We start from the raw sequence: 18,143 nt of genomic DNA on the forward strand, positions 1-18,143 counted from the left end.
GGTCCGTAGTTCCGGGGCGCGCGGCTTGCTGGGGGTCGCGGGAGCCGGGGGTGGGGGGGCGGAGAACGACTCTTTTTTTTTGGCCTAGGCGGGAACCCTAGCGTTGTTTTGATTGGCAGGATCCGCACTCAGGGACAAGCCTTACTCTGATTGGCCAAGCCACCGCGTTTTCGCGCGGGGATTGGCTTACATAAAAGCAAAGGCGGGGCCAGGAGAGGAAGCTTAGTGGTCTAGTCTGAGGTAGGTAGCTTGGCGCCACTTGCGGGTGCTGAGGCTCTGTTGGTAAGTAACTTCCGGCTCAGGCGACCGTTGGCCCCGGGCAGGCGGAGCACTTCGTGTCTGCCTTGCCGAGCCTCGTCTGAGGGAACTTTAGTGCTGTGTGAGCTCAGGGAGTCCCCAAATCGACTCTTTTTAACAGGCTTTTACATCCGGGTCTTTGCTCCCGGGCCGTCCTATGGGCGCGTAGGCCAATGGGAATCGTGCCATTTAGGATGCTCCGCCTACTGCGTCGCGTAGAGCATCCTGGGACTCGTAGTAAAACAACCGAGTTTCCTCCGCACGCGGGCGGAAGAAGCGGGGGTGTCTGCGCGCTTTGTTGCTTAAGCTGTACCTCCCGCCTCTCTCAACTCCGTTTTACTTAACTTCCTCTAAAGGAAGATTTCGGAGCAGCCCATTCAGGCGTGTTGGGACAAAGGATTTGAAGACACCCTGGACTAAAGTCATCTCTTTTATTAGGCGCTACCTCGTCACCTCACTCCATGGCCGTTCCTGAGACACGCCCCAACCACACTATTTATATCAACAACCTTAATGAGAAGATCAAGAAGGATGGTGAGTCCTGGGGAGAGTCCAGACTCTAGGCTACCCTGAACGAGCTAGCTCCTCTTCTAGTGTTTTTCTCAGTATTCTTCTCCCAAACTGTTCAGTTAGCCTTTTGGCCTCTGCACATGCTCTTCCTGTCTTCCACACTCCATTAGTTCCATTTTACTCTCTGCCTGTCACTGTTGCCTATCCTTCAAGGTTTTAGCTTACAGGACCTCCTCCAGGAAGTCCTCATCCCTCTCTCCCCCTTGGGGTAGCTGCCACTAATTTCCCATATGTCCTGGGCATTCCTTTTCAAACTCTGTTCTAACTGGGGTGTTATGGACCTTTCTCCCTCATGACCAGCAAGCTATGTGAGGGCAGGGGCTGGGGTACTCTTGGTCACCAGTATTGTTAGTGATCAGCCCACAGTGAAAATGTGTAGTAATAACACTAGCTAACACTTTGTACCAGAGGGTGATTCTATATGCTTTTACCTTTAATTCTTTTTTTATTTTTTTTTGGAGAGGTCTTTGCTATAGGGCACCTGCGCTGGCCAGAAAGACAGAGACAGAAAACGAGAAATCACCCCATCCCCCCCCCGGGGGGGGGATTGCCACACCGCAATCCCTTCTCCTCCATTCTCCTCTTGGGATCTTGGGCACACACGCACATGTGCCCAGTGTGAGTTTTAGTCACCAGGTCCTGGACTCAAACCGCGATTGACTACATTGGGAGTCCAGCGACATAGCCATTACCCTAACTGCTGGTCCCGACTACCTTTAATTCTCAAAACAAGCCAGTAGGAAGGTATTATTTCTGTTTCTCAGATTAAGAAACTGAGAGTAAAGGGCAATGTAACTTGCTCAAGGTCACATAGCAAGGAAAGTGGGTGAGGCTACTGCTGTAGAATTCTGTTTAGGAACTCCATTCTTGGTCCAGGTGTGCACAGGCAGTGAGGTCACTGCTGCTCAATGCTGGAAACCACGTGGAAAAGATCCTAGGTCTACTACAACAGCCTCGTGTTCCCTTGGTTGAGGCTAGGATTGCAGTGTGAAGATCACGTCCAGGGGGACCAACAGGTGGCGTGTTAGTTAAGGCGCTGGATGCTCCTACATAGCTGACCATGGTTCAAGTCCCTTACCTAGCTTGCTTTCTCACTTTCCCTCTCTCTGTGTCTCTGGTCAAATTGAAATGAATAAATAAAATAATTCTTTAAAAAAAAAATGACCATGTCCAGGGTGCTTGTCTCTCCTCACGAAGGAAATAAATAAATTTTTTTAAAAAAAGTTCAGTTTTAGGGCAAAAGAATAAATAAAATAATTCTTTAAAAAAAAAATGACCATGTCCAGGGTGCTTGTCTCTCCTCATGAAGGAAATAAATAAATTTTTTTAAAAAAAGTTCAGTTTTAGGGTTAGCAAGTGAAGTGGAAGTTAAGGTGCTGTATCCCACATGGCTGATTTTGTGGTTAGAGTCTGGGATCTGACTGCTTCAAAAATTACATAGCGATCAGAGAGTGTTGGGAGTCGCAGCACTGCGTGTATACCCAAAGTCTTGAGAGGAATGTCTTGAGAAGAGATGGCAGTGTGGCCGTTCCCACTTCGGGGTGATTTCTCATTTTAAGTTAGTTTATTTCTTCCACAAGTAAGAATGAGAGAGAGCACATCAACAGGGTCATGGTGCCACTATCCACTCCCAGCGTTAGCCAGCCCCAGATCACGTGCACATGTGTGCTAGGCATACTTTGGGAGATTTCTGAATGGGAAACCAAACCCACTGTTGTGGGTCAGCCTCACAGAACATCATATTTTACTACTGTGCCACTGTTTGTCCCCAAATTACTGTTTTTATCCAATAACTTTTTTTTTGAAAAATTTTTGCCTTAGGGCATGGGCAGTTGTTGGAGAGCCAGACAGAGACAGTGAGAGGGAAAGTGAGAAATCACCCCTCTGGGGGGGATGGCACACCACAATCCCTTCTCCATTCTCTCAGGATCTTGAGCACACATACACACGTGCCTGGCATGAGTTTCAAGCTGCTGGATCCAGGGCTCGAACCATGGCTGGCCATGTGCGAATCCAGTGATGTAACCACTATGCCACTTGCTGGCCCCAACATATATATATTATTTTTTCTTTTTTTTTTTCAATTCTACTATAGGGTGTGTATGCTCACCAGAGAGAGATCAGGGGGAAGGGAAAGAACATCCCTAGTGGGATTTGCCACGTCACAATCCTTTCTCCATTCCTCTTGGGATTTTGGGCACTGCCAATATGCTTTTGAGTCTGGGACTTGAATTGCATAATCAGCCATGTGAAATTCAGTCTTCTTAAAGACCACAACACCAGCTGGCCCAAATGTCATTTTCTATATCTGAGAACTGGGTTTTACCTTTGCATGGATATGGTGGATATTAACTTAGTTAGACCTCCATGGTACTGTACCACCAGATGGTGACATTCTAGAGTTGTCAGGCAGGGCGTGATGAGGGAAGCACAGACAGAGTGATCAGGGCTGAGATCAGTAAGCCTAGGAAGAGGGGCCCAGCCTCTGGTGCAATTGATAGTGTGCTGGCCTTTAGAGCTATACACAACATACCAACTGCAGTTCAAGCCCCTGGTCTAGTTGGCCTAAAAATACACAGAGCTCGGGAACCAGCAGTTAGCGTAATGGCTATGTTGCTGGACTCCCATGTAGTCGACCGCGGTTCGTGTCCCGGGCCCGGGGGCCTAAAACTCATGCCAGGCGCGTGTGCGTGTGTGCCCAAGTTCCCGAGAGGAGAATGGAGGAGAAGGGATTGCGGCATGACCATCCCCCCTGGGGGGTGATTTCTCGCTTTCTGTCTCTATGTCTCTCTCTCTGGCGAGCGCACGCGCCCTACAGTGAAAATCTCTCTTAAAAAAAAAAAAAATACACAGAGCTCATCTGCATGTGCCCAGGATTTTGGTGGACTGGAGAAAGGGGATCACAGTGTCACAACCTGTGGAGGGTACTTTACCTCCCCCAACATTGCTTGCACTGTGTCCTGAATGAAAAAGATAAAAAGACGGATTCATTCAGTTTTATAGAAGAGGAAACATTTTGGAATAGCCCTGCAGATAGAAGAAGCAGTGTTTATGTTAAGAGAAAAGTGATCCTAACTTGAACCACTTTGTGCAACTGTATAGGGGCTAAGGAGCCTTGGACGTTCTGAAACTGAGCAGTTTCTTATGTCTGAGACCTAGAAGAGCTGTGTGAATCATGGAGAAGCTTCCAGTGAGTTGATGTCTCACTGTTCAGGGTACCTCCTGGGCAAGGCATTGGACTTCGTCCTGAGGGCTCTGGGAGCCATGCTACTCTACCCTGTCTTGACCTTGTCCCTCATGGAAGAGTTTCCTGGCTGTGGATGGTAAACTTGAGCAGGCAAGAAGAGTGGCTGGAAAGTGGGGAGTAGCTTCCTCCAGTCCACTAGGATCCTGGGGGCACACACATCCCAGTAGAATGATTGAGGCCATGACCTATGAAACATAGTGCTTGGAAAAAAAACTAGAGACTTCCCCACCTAGAGAATTTTGGGCTAATCACTTCACACCAGCAAACCACCCCAACACATGCTTTCTTTTCTCTCCCTATTAGCTCACCAAACAGCTTCGTCTCAGTTATCTTCCCTGCATTAGGTGTTGGTAACCTGTTCAGGCCTGGGTGGTGAGAGAGGTCCTTTTTTAGTATGAATCCCACTTTCTGTCCAGTGAGGCAATTTGCTGGTGAGTTGTGGTGGTCCCAGGTTGGGATGGATGCAGTCTCTGCCTGATGCTCTTAGTATACTTGCCCAGGGCCATGATGAATTTTCTGAGAGCCTGTTTCCCTCTTAGTAAAATTGGAGTGGTCATGGGACCAGCAAATGTGTAATGGCTATATCACTGGACTCCCACGTAGTCAACTACAGTTTGAATCCCATACCCTGCAGCTTAACTCACACCGGGCACATGTGCATGCTTGCCCAAAATCCCGAGAAAAGAACAGAGGAAAAGGGATTGTGTGTAGCCATCCCCCCAGGGGGGTGATTTCTCGCTTTCTATCTCTGTTTCTCTGGCAAGTGCACATGCCCTATAACAAAAATCTATCTCTGAAAGAAAAAAAATTGAGATGGTCATAGTTGTTACCTTATAGGGTTCTAAGGCTTTATTTAGTGCAGCAGTTAATGGTGTCTGTATTTGTAAATGTCTAAACAAGTACCAAGCTCTTCAGGAGGAGTAAGAGGTGACAAGTCATGATGTCAGGAGGTGGAAAAGGGGAAGGAAAAGCAAGATTAAGAGTGGGGAGAGGTACATGGGGGGACGTTTGGATATAGTGGTTAGAGGACCTTTCTGAGCTGGTAATATTTCTGCTGAGACCTAGGTGACTAGAAGGAGGTAACTGTATAGACAGCAGAAAAAAGACATTCCTGGTAGAGAGCTAGAAGGCCAGTGTGACTGGACACTACAGGCAGAAGGCTGAGGGTAGGCAGAGATCAGGTTGGGAGGTCTGTCAGGTCCACGTCGCACAGGCCTATGTCAGGATTCTGGTGGCAATGAAAAGAAATGCTCTTGTTAATTGAGTGTTCACTGTGTGCCACTTGCTGTTCTGAGTTCTTTGTATGCGTGTACTCAAGTTCCTCAGACAGCAACTCTGGGGCAGTTACTGTTATTGCCTATATCTCCTCCCCCCTTTTTTATATATATTTTTTTAAAATTTCAACTTCTTTTAAAAATATGGAATGTTTCACAAATTTGCGTGTTATCCTTGTGCAGGGGCCATGCTAATCTTCTTTGTATTGTTCCAATTTTAGTATTGGTCCAATTTTAGTTCCAATAGTGCCAAAGTGAGCACTATGTCTTTTTTTTTTTGGTTCTTAAGCTCACCAGAGGGATAGGAAGGGAGTGGGAAAGCAACCCCTATGGAGGCACGGCCATGCCCAAATCCCTCATAGTTGGGGTTTGGGGCATGCACTCATATCACATGCACCCTGTCTGTTTCTCAAGCCACTGAGTCTGGGACTTGGTGCAGTTGGCTATGTGAAATTGGTGCTCTTTTTTTTTTTTTTTTTTTTTTTTCTAAGAGGTTTTTGCTATAGGGTGCATGCACTCGTCAGAAAGACAGAGAAAAGAGAAACAGAAAGTAAGAAATCACCACCCAGAGGGGGTGGCCATGCCGCAGTCCCTTCTCCTCCATTATCCTCTTGGGATCTTGGGCATGTATGCACATGTGCCCAGTGTGAGTTTAAGCCACCAGGTCTGGGCCTTGAACCACAGTCGACTACATAGGAGTCCAGCAATGTAGCCATCGCTCCATCTGCTGGTTCTGAAATTGGCTCTCTTAACCACTGGGCCTACTGTTCACATCTTGCAGAACAGTGAATTTCACCATTTGAATGGTTCTTGGCTGCTGTAGTTATTACTGGGTTTTGGGAGATAACTGGCCCATGGCATTCTGGGTACTCTGCCAGTTGGCTAATCAGCTCTCATCTGGGCTGCGCTTGTTCTTAGAAAGGGGGCTCAAGCCCCAAAATATGGTATTAAGGCATCTTGTTACCTGTGGGTCTTTCTTCCCCCACTGCAGAGCTGAAGAAGTCACTGTACGCCATCTTCTCCCAGTTTGGCCAGATCCTGGATATCTTGGTGTCACGGAGCCTGAAGATGAGGGGCCAGGCCTTTGTTATCTTCAAGGAGGTCAGCAGTGCCACCAACGCCCTGCGCTCCATGCAGGGCTTCCCCTTCTACGACAAACCCATGGTAAGTGTTGTGAGCATGGAAACTTGTATGTGCAGAATACTAAAGGATGTTGGATGGGCCTAGACTGCCTGTCTCCTGTGGTCCAGTTTTTGAGGACAGGACTTTCTCCTGCTGGGCTTTAGCATTCACTGTTCCTTATGCTAGGGGTGTAGGGAGCCCTCAGCCCTGTCTTTCCAGACCCATAGTCCAGTCAGGGAGACATGTTTGTCACCAGCTGATGACAACTCACAGGGATCAGGGCCAGATTTGAGGGAGAAGTGATGGAATGGGGAGGTGCACAGAGCTAATATAGTTGAGGGCAGGCACCTCATCCAGTTTGGGGTTCAGGTAGGGACTTTTGGATGAAGTGAGCCTTGAAGGAGGAGCATTAGTTGGGTGGCAGGAGCGAGTGTTTGGGCAGAGTCTGCGTGGAGGTAGGCCCAGAGATACATGTAATTGGGGACATGTGTCAGATTTATTTGTCAGGAGGTAGGTGGGCACTGCTAGCCGAGGATGTCCTGTGTCAGGCTAAGACATAGGAGACCAGGCTAAGACATAGGAGACCATCTTAGAAGTAGACTTTTGACTTGAGCATGCTGAGGAACCATGGAAGGGCTTAGGAAGATGCCTTCAACTATTGAGTAGAGTATTTTAGACTAACAGTCCCCTTCCATAGAACTCTTGTCCTAGCATTTTCATCTTAGGCTTCTGGCTTTGACCTGATGTTCAGGGCTGTCTCATCTTCCCTTAAAAATGCCAACAACTGAGACCAGTGGATGGCATAATGGTTACATTGCTGGACTCCCATGTAGTTGACTGTGATTTGAGTCCCGGACCAGTGCCTTAAAACTCACACCGGGCGTGTGTGTATGTGTGCGTGCCCAGAATCCCCAGAAGAATGGAGGAGAAGGGATTGCAGTGAGGCCATCCTTCCTCCCTGAGGGGTGATTTCTTGCTTTCCTTCTCTCTGTCTCTGTCTCTCCGGCAAGCACATGCACCTGCTAGCAAAAATCTCTTAAAACCAAACCAAACCAAACCAAAAAAAAAAAAAACCAAACAAAACAACAACTGGGACCAGCAGATAATGTCGTGGTTAAGGCACTGAACTCCCGCATGTCTGACTGTGGTTCGAGTCCCGGACCTGGCAGCTTTCCCTCTCCCTCTCTCTCTCTCTCTCTCTCTCTCTCTCTCTCTCTCTCTTTCTCTCTTTCTTTTTTTCTTGTGCACGTGCCATATGGCAAATTAGAAAAATAATGATAAGAATAATAAATAAATTTAAAACAAAGAAAATAACAACTGGGGCTAGACTGGCACACTGTTAACATAGTGCTCTTTCTTGCTGACTCATGTGGGAAGATTTAGGGTTCGTGTCGAGACCTCCTTGAAATAAAGTGTGCAAGTACCTATGATTGGGGCTTCCTGGGGCTGGGAGTGGATCATGATGTGAAGACGTTGTCAGGAGTCAGGTGCCTATTTCTCTTTCTCTCTACCTTTCTTACTTATGGAAGAAAGAAATGTAAAAAACATATGGACAACCTGTCTACCTACTGAGCGTTTACTGTGTTTACTGTCAAGTATTGTGTTGAACACTTTTACTCATTTTGTTCTCAAAATGGTGCTTTGCACCAGTAGATACCACAGTAGATACATTGGGTCGGAGCCAAGCAGTTTTTATAACTTTCTCAGCAAGCTCCTGGTAAGGTCTCATTTAGAATCTAGGCAATTTGACTCTGAATTTCATGCTCTTAATCCTTCTTTTCTCTGTTTGGTAGCGCATCCAGTATGCCAAGACCGACTCAGATATAATTGCGAAGATGAAGGGCACCTTTGTGGAGCGGGACCGCAAGCGGGAAAAGAGGAAGCCGAAGAGCCAGGACACCCCCTCTGCCAAGAAAGCTGTACAGGGTGGGGCAGCTGCCCCTGTGGTGGGGGCCGTCCAGGGTCCTGTACCGGTAAGCCAGGGCCTAGAAACATTGCACCAAACACGCCTTAGCCATGTGGACTGGGTTGGAGGAATACTGGAGAGAGTTGTGTCTTTGGGGTTTCAGACCCCTTCCTTTCGTTTTTTTACAGAGATTATAAGTCTTTGCATCTTTTGGGGGTTGAGTATGTGAATGATGGTATCTACCCTCAGAGTGTCTGTCAGTGACGAGGGCTTTTCTCATGCCTGTTTTTCAATTTCTCTCTCTCTTTTTGACCTTGATTTTGCCATCTGTATCTTGTAAGTCAGTATCTGTGTAGAAGATCCAGGGGGAACCTTTTACCCAACTGTTAGGATTAATAATTGAATTTGCATTTAGAAGTTTCATATCCCCAGACTGGTCAGCCCGACACGTGGAGGGCACATGGTGGGCACAGGCTCTAAAAGACCGGAAGTGGGGGTCGTGGCCTGACCAGGCCCCGTGGAGGATGCTCATGTGGCTTGCTATTACATGCATACATAAGCATTCTTGTAGGGAGTGGCCAAATCTGAGCTAAATAAGTGACCTTTAAAGATGAGCAGAGCACAGACGCCCTCACTTGGGCTTGGGTGGATGCTGCACAGCCGGCAGAATAAAAGGAAACTGTTTCAGCCAGAGAAGGCCAGGTGGGGCTTATTTAGACTAAGGCATACAAGATGCTCCATGCCTGTAGTTGATAGTAGAAGACACCTGGCTTTACCTTCCGCTTCTCCCTTCCCCATTGTCCTATAAAAGAAGAATCCTGGGGAAAAAAAAAAAAAAAAGAATCCTGGGAAAGGCTCAGGGCCGCAGCGTTCTCCCTCAGAGGTGTCTGGTATGCCTGGTCCCTGCTTTTTTCTACTTGTGTGTCTGTGCCCATGTGATTGTTCTTTCCAAAATCTGCCGTCGCTCCCACTCTGGGGGGGTTCTCCTCTTCCCTTTCTGTCTAACACACTCCATCATAAAGGAGAAAATTTAAGAAGAGCAAAAAATTTCAGTTTTGTTTTTAGGTGACAGCAACAAATTAATAGATTTCATGTTGGAAAATACTCACCAAGTACCCTCTCTGAGGGTAGATACCATCATTCACATACTCAACCCCCAATAGCACCAAGCAGTAAATCCAGCAGGTGTGCAGGATCTCTACATTGAAACTACACAGAGTTGCTGAGAGAAGTCGGAGACCTCGGCAGTCCATTGGGAAGACTCAGTGTTGTTAAGGGGCAGTTCTTAGGGCCAGCAAGTGGAGTGGAGGTTGTGGCAGCTGGATCCCACATGGCGACTACTGTTCAAGTCCTGGACCCAGAGGCTAGAAAATCACACAGGACGTGTGTGCCCAAAATTCTTAAAGGAGATCGTGGAGGAGAAGGAATTGCAGCATGGCCATCTCCCCCCGGGGTGGGGGGGGGGTTTGAATTCTCTCCTTCCTTCTCTGTTTGGCAAACATATACTCCCTATAGTAAGCTTGAAAAAAGAAAAAGTCAGATCTCTCCAAACTGATCTAAGGTTAGTACAGTTGCAGTCAGAATTCCCCAGGAACTTTGGTACACATAGACTTGCTGTTTGTAAATGTCTGTGGAAAGGCAAGGTCAAGCCAGATGCGAAGAATAAAGCTGGTAGATCTGTGTAAGCAGTGATAAACACATTCTAAAACTCCAGCGATCAAGGCATGGTGCTGATGTCATAGTGTAGGAAGATGGCCGGGTAAGGCAGAATGAAGAGTTTAGAAAGGCCAGAAGTGATTACTTGATAGGTGAAACACTGCAATTCAGTAAGGAAAGAACTTTTCCCCCTGGTTAGTTGGGCAGTTATAAATCTGTAAAGGAAAATAGTAGCCCTACCTCGTACTGGATATGAAAACTCATTTGAGGGGAGTCAGACTTGATTGTGACAGCTAATACGGTAAAGTTTCTAGAAAACAGGAAGATGTCTTAATGATTTTAGCAACAGTATAAAAAGTGAAAACATCCTGTTTTCTATGCAGGATGCAAAAAGCTCTAAGAACTAGAGGAAAGGTAAGTGAATTGGACCCACTTTTTTTTTTTAATTTTTTAATTTTTTTATTTTATAGGGCATGTGCGCTCACCAGAGAGACAGACAAAAAGCTAGAAATCACCCCCCCCAGGGGGGTTGGCCATGCCACAGTCTCTTCTCCATTCTCTTCTTGGGATCTTGGGCACACATGCACACACGCTCAGTGTGAGTTTAAGCCACTGGGTCCAGGACTTGAACCGTGGTCAACTACATGGGAGTCCAGCGACATAGCCATTACACTAACTGCGGGTCCCTGGACCCACTCTTTTGGTCTCTGAGTTTTCCTGTCACTTTGGCTCTTAAAAGTGTCTCTGAGCCTCATGGTTCTTGGACTGGTTCATGCTCTGTTTGTTTTACCACTGCTAATGCCAGGTTACGTTTTTCTGTGGAGTTGGCAATGGGGTCTGGGGTTGTTACACTCTCTTCCCTGCACAAGCTTCCCACCTACTGTCAACTCCAGCTTTAACTCCAACTCCCTCTGCTATGTGCCTTTGGGCTGTCTTCTCCCTTTCACTGCCTCCCATTTCTGTCCATCCCCAACCATCCATTTCTATCTCTGCCTTCCACTGTCTTGTCTATTTTCCCTTGGTCTCTTGGTTTCTTTCTTAAAGGTTTTTTGTTTGTGGGGTTTTGGGTTTTTTTTTTTTTTTTTTTTTTTTTTTTAGATGAGAGTTTTTCGCTATAGGGAGTGGGTGTTTGTCAGAGAGACAGGGAGATGGAAAGTGAGAAATCACCCATGGGGGGGATGGCCACGCCGCAGTCCCTTCTCCTCAGTTCTCTTCTTGTGATCTTGCAGGCATGCACACACGCACAGCATGAGTTTAAGCCGCTGGGTCTGGGACTCGAACCACGGTCGGCTGCATGAGAGTCCAGTGACATAGCTGTTATGCCAACTGCTGGTCCCCTCTTTCTTAAAATTTTAAGTAAAGGTACAGTGTGCTCATTAGAATGTGTATTTCCCTGTCTTTAACAGTTACTAACATGGTGATTTCCTCACCCAGTCTTCTATTTATGTATCTATAAACAAAATTGAGTTACATTGTAATTTTCGGATCTTACAGGTTTCCTCCCCCGACCCTGGTTTAATGTCCCTTGGACCCTGAGTTTGTTTTGCTCTGTCTGGTTGTCTTACTGTTTTTAATTTATTTTTTCCAAGCCAAACTATCCAGCTTTATTAAAGATACTCTTCATAAACAGTCATGGTATTTCAGGCAGGACATGGGCAGACAGTTATTAACAGTATACAACAACTTTCAAACTCCCTTCTTCAATGGACTACCAAACTAAGAAAGCCACTATAAAACCCAATAAAGTCTTGGGACCAGCAGTTAGCGTAATGGCTATGTCACTGGACTCCCACGTAGTTGACCGCGGTTCGAGTCCCGGACCTGGTGGCTTAAAACTCACGCTGGGGGCGTGCCCAAGAGCCTGAGAGGAGAATGGAAGAGAAGGGATTGCGTCGTGGCCATCCCCCCTGGGCGGTGATTTCTCACTTTCTGTCTCTGTCTCTCTCTGTCTGGTGAGCGCATGTGCCCTATGGCAAAAACCTCTCCCTCACCACCACCACCCCCCAAAAAAAAAAAAACTCAATTAAGTCTTCATTTGATACTCTCAACAGGGAAAGTTTAGAGTGAGGGTTGACATTTCACATTTAGCATGTTTAGCAACTTTTCACGAGCCTACCCTGACTTTCGGGAAATGAAAATCGCAGAATTATCAACCTGCAGATCCAACAATACAGAAAAGCAACCTCTGCTCTTTTTGAAAGATGCCATCTCAATGTCATTGGAAAGTCCAGATTGCCTGACACACTGGCATAACCAATTTTTGTGGTCAGGTCCCCATAGGTCTCTGGTTAAAGGGAATTAAGTCTATGTTGAAGGCAGAGAGGGAGAGGACATAAGAGCAAATGTTAAGTTTTCTACACCACAAGGCATCTGTGCCAAGGTGGCTGTGTGTCAGGGAATCCCTCTTCTCGGGAGCCAAGAGGAAGTCTCAAAACTAGAAGGGAAAGATGTTGTCCAAATCAATCCAGCTTCAGAGACATTCTATTAGTGACAAATGCCCCTTCCCCAAGAAACAACCAATGAAGAGTTCTGTGTGCTAACAACATAGCTTAAAAAAAAAAGGTAAAACAAAATTCTGCATTTTTATAAAACTTGATAAAAATAGTATTTCAAACTGTGCAGTCACCAGAAGTACACAGCTATCAAAAATGCACGCACTTCACTTGGCATCTCCAGCACCTTCAGCTTTCTGTGCCTGGTCTGTTTTGGCATCTCTGTTTTCTGCAGGGTTGTTCCCATCCTTGCCAGCATCAGCTTTTCCCTTTTTTCCTTTGGGTACCTTCTCTCCCTTCCTTGCAGGGGCCTTTTTAGGCTTGGGCTCTGGCTTTGGAGGAGCAGGTTTCGCAGACAACCTTGCAGATCTTCTCTGTGGTTCGTTCTTCACCTTGGCTTTATCTCCTTCAGCCTCCCCTTCAGCCTTTCTCTTGGGCATGGTGGTGACGACGGCGGGATGTAGGCACTGGAAGTGGGGCATGCAGTGGTGCGCAGGCTTTGGTCGGTCTGGGGATTGCTTTCACCTCCTCCTCTTCACACTGCTCCCAGTTGTCTTATTATTTTTAAGATTTTTTGCCATAGGGTATGTGTGCTTGTGGGCAGCGGGGACACAGCGACAGAGGGAAAGTGAAAAATACCCCTCACCCCTCCAGAGGTGACCATGCAGCAGTCACTTCTGCATTCTCCTTTCGGGATTTTTGGGCACACATGCACCTGGCATATTTTTTAAGCTACCAGGACTTGAACCTTGGAGTCGGCCATGTGGGATCCAACACCTTCACCACCATGTTACTTGTTGCCCTCCCCCCTTTATGTTCAACTTCCTTCTTACCATTTATTTATTTCCTCCATGATAGAGAAGCAAACAGACAAGCACTTCCAAGGGTCTATGAAGCCTCTACTACCCTGAGGGCACTGCCATCCCGCATCACGAGTACATACGTGCCCATTGTGTACAGAGAGGCTCCAGGATGTAAACCGGGGACCTTCCCATCTGGGTCCAGTAGCATGGAGTGTTATGTTAACTGCTATTTAACTGCTGTGCCACTTGGCTATCCATTTGAGTACCTTCTTCACTTTTCTTTCTTTCTTATTTAATTTTTCTTTTCTTTTGATAGAGCAATTCCATGCACATGTCAGTCAGCGAGAGAGATGAGCACACTCCACTAGGTTTGGGCATGCATTAGTCATCTTTTTCTAGTCTAGCAGCCTGGCAAGTCCTGGGCAATTGGTTCTTGCCCACCATGATATGGGCTGACCAGGCTGGAGATTTGAACAGTGGTTGCCATGTGGGTCTAACTTCTCACAAGCAGCACATTACCACTGCACCATGGAGCATATTGCAAGTCTGTGTCTTCTTGTGCCTCTCACCCCTGGTTTCCTCTGATGGCCTTTTTACCTCTGCCTCTTGCAGCTTCATAACTATACCTTCTCCCCCCTACCATGAGTCAGCCTTGCCTTTCTCCTTCACAGGGTATGCCACCGATGACACAGGCACCCCGCATCATGCACCACATGCCGGGCCAGCCTCCCTACATGCCACCCCCTGGCATGATACCCCCGCCAGGCCTTGCACCAGGCCAGATCCCACCGGGCGCCATACCCCCACAGCAGCTTATGCCAGGACAGATGCCACCTGCTCAGCCTGTAAGTGTCTAGATCCCCTAAGGTCTCATAGTCAGAACACAGGAGTAGAAAGGGACTGATGGGAGTCTATGTAGGTTGGATAGTCTGGGCAGGTCTCCTTAAGGAGCTGCTATTAGAGCCGAACTCCCCGAAAGATAAGAATGTGGTGGTGGGAGAGCATGCTTGCTGGCAGTGACCAGTGAGGCTGAAGCAGTGACCAGGACCTAGATTGATTTCATGGACCTCTGCTGAGTGCTCTTTCATGCATCAAACCTTCGCTGTGCTCCAGTGATGCAGCAGTGACCTGACCAGGAAAGTATCTGCTTGCTGTCTTGTGGCCCATGGTCTGGGGTCAAAGGCAGGGGTGGCCAGGGATGGTGTGTCAGTGGGAGATGTTAGAGCTCCAGTAGGGTGAGGATGAGTATCAGAGGGCAGGACTGGATTCCTCACTAGATGAAGAGGTCCGGCACTCATGAGCTCCTGTGTTTGCCTGCAGCTTTCCGAGAATCCACCAAATCACATCTTGTTCCTTACCAACCTGCCAGAAGAGACCAACGAGCTCATGCTGTCCATGCTGTTCAACCAGTAAGTGGGGTCTGTGGCTGGAGGATGATAGCCCCATGGAAATGGGCCTCGGAATTCAATTGGCGGAGCCCTAAGGCAACTTGTGCTTTGCAAGAGAAAAAAACAACCAAAGATTTAAAGGGAAGAGGCTATGCCAGCTAGGGGCATGGCAGGTAAAACAGCTGAATCCCACATGGCTGACTATGCAGCTCAAATCCCGTACCTGGTGGCTTGAAAAAACACTGTGCACATGTGTGTGCATGTCTGCCCAAAATTTTGAGAGAATAGAGGAGAAAGGATTTGCAGCATGTCCATCCTTTCTGGAGGCTGGAGGGGGTGGGAGTGCGGGTGGCTTTTTCATTGTCTTTCTCTGTCTCTGGCAAGTGCATGCACCCTGTGGCAGATTTTAAAAAGAGAGGAAGCTGAGACTGTGCCCACAGTCTCAGTGGGACAGTATAGTGGCGATGGGGCTGGAGGGGCTGCTGTAGCCAGAACACAACTGCCCTTCCTCAGCCTTTTTTTTTTTCTCTCTCTTTTTTGGAGATGTTTTTGTTATAGGGCGTGTGCGCTCACCAGAAAGACAGAGAGAAACAGACAAAGCGAGGAATCACCCCCCCCCCAAGGGGGATGGCCACGCCACAATCCCTTCTCTATTCTCCTCTCAGGATCTTGGGCACGCATGCACACGCGCCCGGTGTGAGCTTAAGCTACCAGGTCTGGGACTTGAACTGCAGTCGACTACATGGGAGTCCAGCGACATAGCCAACTGCTGGTCCCCCTTCCTTGGCCTTTGTGGGAGTCAGGGGCCATTCAGGCTCTGGGCCTCATTTTTCCAGAGTCTGAAGTAGAGAAGTACAATGCAAGATGTGTATGTAAGATGCCAGCCAGGCATCACTGAACACTGGCTGGATTGGCAAAAATCAGCATACTCAGGAACAGCAGGTGTGGGAGGTGGAGTACGTGAACTCAAGTACCCTGCCAAGGGGACTAAGAAAGACTGGGGTGACTGTCATGAAGAAGGTGCTGTTTGCTGTTAAGTAGTTAGAGGTGTAGGTGCAGGTGATTTGTGTGGTGGTTCTGCTTCTGATCATATGTCCTATAAAAACTCTGGACCATAGTCTCATAGGGCTGTGCATGGGGCTTGGGGTAGGGAGTTGGAGGCAACCTGGAAGAAGAGATGGGTTAAAACAGTGCCTGTGTTGTGAGAAACTGATAGAGAAAGGTTACCCATGAGCAAGGTTTTCTAGTGAAGACAGAAGTAAGGCATGAGAAGGGAGAATTGAACAGCATATCCTAGTGGTAAGGATGGTGGTTGTTCTGGAACAACAGTAGGTTGTGGTTGGGGAAAGACATGGTCTTCAGTGTTCAGGCTGTATCTGCATGGATTGTATGTTGAAGTTTTTTACTAACTGGCCTATGTATATGAGAGTTTCTCAACAGCACTGTGTGCATTTGGGGCCAGGTAATTCTTTGTTTTGGGATGTTCTGTACACTGTATGGTGTTCAACATCGTCCCTTGCTTGTACCCTCTGGGTGTCTTGTCACCTAGACAAGACATTAGGTAGAAATGCTCAGTTTGGATCCCTGAGATCTGTTCTCTTCTCTCAGGTTCCCTGGCTTCAAGGAGGTCCGTCTGGTACCCGGGCGGCATGACATTGCTTTTGTGGAGTTCGACAACGAGGTGCAGGCCGGGGCCGCCCGTGATGCCCTGCAGGGCTTTAAGATCACCCAGAACAACGCCATGAAGATCTCCTTTGCCAAGAAATAGCACTTTTCCCCCATGGCTACCCCTGCCCCTGTTCTGGGATCCCCTTCCCCCTTTGGCTCAGCCCCCTGAAGGTAAGTCCCCCTTGGGGGCTTTCTCGGAGCCGTCTGTGAATGAGTGGTCGCCACACAGCATTGTACCCAGAGTCTGTCCCAGACATTGCACCTGGTGCTGTTAGGTTGGAATTAAAGTAGTTTTTTGCGGTTTGCTTTTTTTCACAATTGTTTGTCTGTTTTATTTTCTTGATTAACCATGATTTCTTTCCTTCTACATCAGGACATCTTAGGTTTTTGGACCGCTTAGCATTTCGAAGTTTGTAACCTTGGGAAAACAGACTTATGTAGTAAAGTTGTCCAAACTTGAGTTATATTTACTGCTTTGGTATTTATTTATTTTGTCTAAATCAGCATTTAGGACAAAAACTGAAAAACTTAGGGCCACATGTACATTTAGGCAGGTTCAAGGATGCCATCTTTCAGGGCACACCATTCACTTTGTCGACTTATATGTTCATCTTAACTTTTTTTTTTTAAATAATTATTTATTCATTTATTTTTTAAAATTTGACCAGAGAGAGATAGGGTGAGAGTGAGAGAGAGAGGAAGTGAGAAAGCAAGCTACCAGCTTCAGGACTCGACCCTGGTCGGCCATGTGGGAGTGTCCAGTGCCTTAACCACCACAGCACCTGCTGGTCCCTTAACAGGGTTGTTTTAAAGAGAGATTTTTACTATAGAGTGTGTACACTGATCAGCGAGACAGAGAGAAATCACCCCCCTGGGGGGATGTCCACACCACAGCCCCTTCTCCATTCTCCTCTATGGATTTTGGGCATGCATGCACACGTGCCAGAGATGAGTGTTAACTTTATTTATTTATTTTAATTTGACCAGAGAGGGACAGAGAGAGAGAGAGAAAGTGAGAAAGCAAGCTGCCAGGTCCAGAACTCAAACTATACTTAGCCATGTGAGAGTCCAGCACCCTTATCCACCATGCCACCTGCTGGCCCTGAGAGAGAGATTTTTGTAATAGGGTGCATGTGCTCACTAGAAAGACAAAGTGACAAAGTGAGAAATCACTGCCGGGGGGTGGGGGCGCCGGGGGCTGATGGCCATACCACAGTCCCTTCTCCATTCTCCTCTTGGGATTTTGGGCATGCATGCACACTCACCCGGCGTGAATTTTAAGCCACAGGGTCCCAGACTCAAACTGCAGTCAACTATATGGGAGTCCAGTGATGGAACTATTAGGCTCTCTGCTGGTCCCACTTTACCTTTTCCTTTTTTCAAAAAAATTTTTAAATTTAGCTTTATTTATTTAATTAATTTATTTGACCAGAGAAAGAGAGAAAGAAAGTGAGAAAGCAAGCTGCCAGGTGTGGGACTTGAACCATTGTCAACCATGTGGGAATCCAGCACCCCAACCACCACGCCACCTGCCAGCCCCCCTACTTTTCCTTTTTCTGATCATTCAAAAGTGCTGTCATAGCAAGAGTCCCACCGGACCATTCTAGGTAGGTACTTCAGTCCGATCTCGTATAGGGAGCCTGTTGATCCTGAAATCATTGGAAGGACGGAACGGTAGTTTGATTTTGAGATACTGAGTTCAAGTTTGCAGCCCCTGATT

General features: G+C 47.3%; 1 protein-coding gene and 1 non-coding gene across 4 annotated transcripts; one reads left to right on the plus strand and one right to left on the minus strand.

The window, feature by feature from the left end:
- Positions 1–90: 90 nt before the first annotated feature.
- On the plus strand, positions 91–16,730 carry SNRPA (small nuclear ribonucleoprotein polypeptide A). Of its 3 annotated transcripts, none has more exons than XM_006140476.3 (7): positions 91–240; positions 736–831; positions 6,380–6,552; positions 8,304–8,483; positions 14,039–14,212; positions 14,688–14,776; positions 16,364–16,523. In XM_006140476.3, exons 2-7 carry the CDS (start codon positions 759–761, stop codon positions 16,521–16,523), a joined length of 849 nt encoding a protein of 282 aa, XP_006140538.1. In that variant the 5' UTR covers positions 91–240; positions 736–758. The 3 variants fall into 3 exon arrangements, with proteins under 3 accessions (XP_006140538.1, XP_006140539.1, XP_027627777.1); XM_006140477.3 differs by having other exon boundaries at positions 200–282; XM_027771976.1 differs by lacking the exon at positions 91–240 and having other exon boundaries at positions 534–831; positions 16,364–16,730.
- LOC114007907 (U6 spliceosomal RNA) lies at positions 5,527–5,629 on the minus strand. Its single transcript, XR_003549485.1, has one exon. It is a non-coding gene; the product is annotated as a U6 spliceosomal RNA (small nuclear RNA).
- Positions 16,731–18,143: the final 1,413 nt, after the last annotated feature.

This window comes from Tupaia chinensis, unplaced genomic scaffold (assembly GCF_000334495.1).
Source record: "Tupaia chinensis unplaced genomic scaffold, TupChi_1.0 Scaffold000037_18, whole genome shotgun sequence".
NCBI lineage: Eukaryota > Metazoa > Chordata > Mammalia > Scandentia > Tupaiidae > Tupaia > Tupaia belangeri.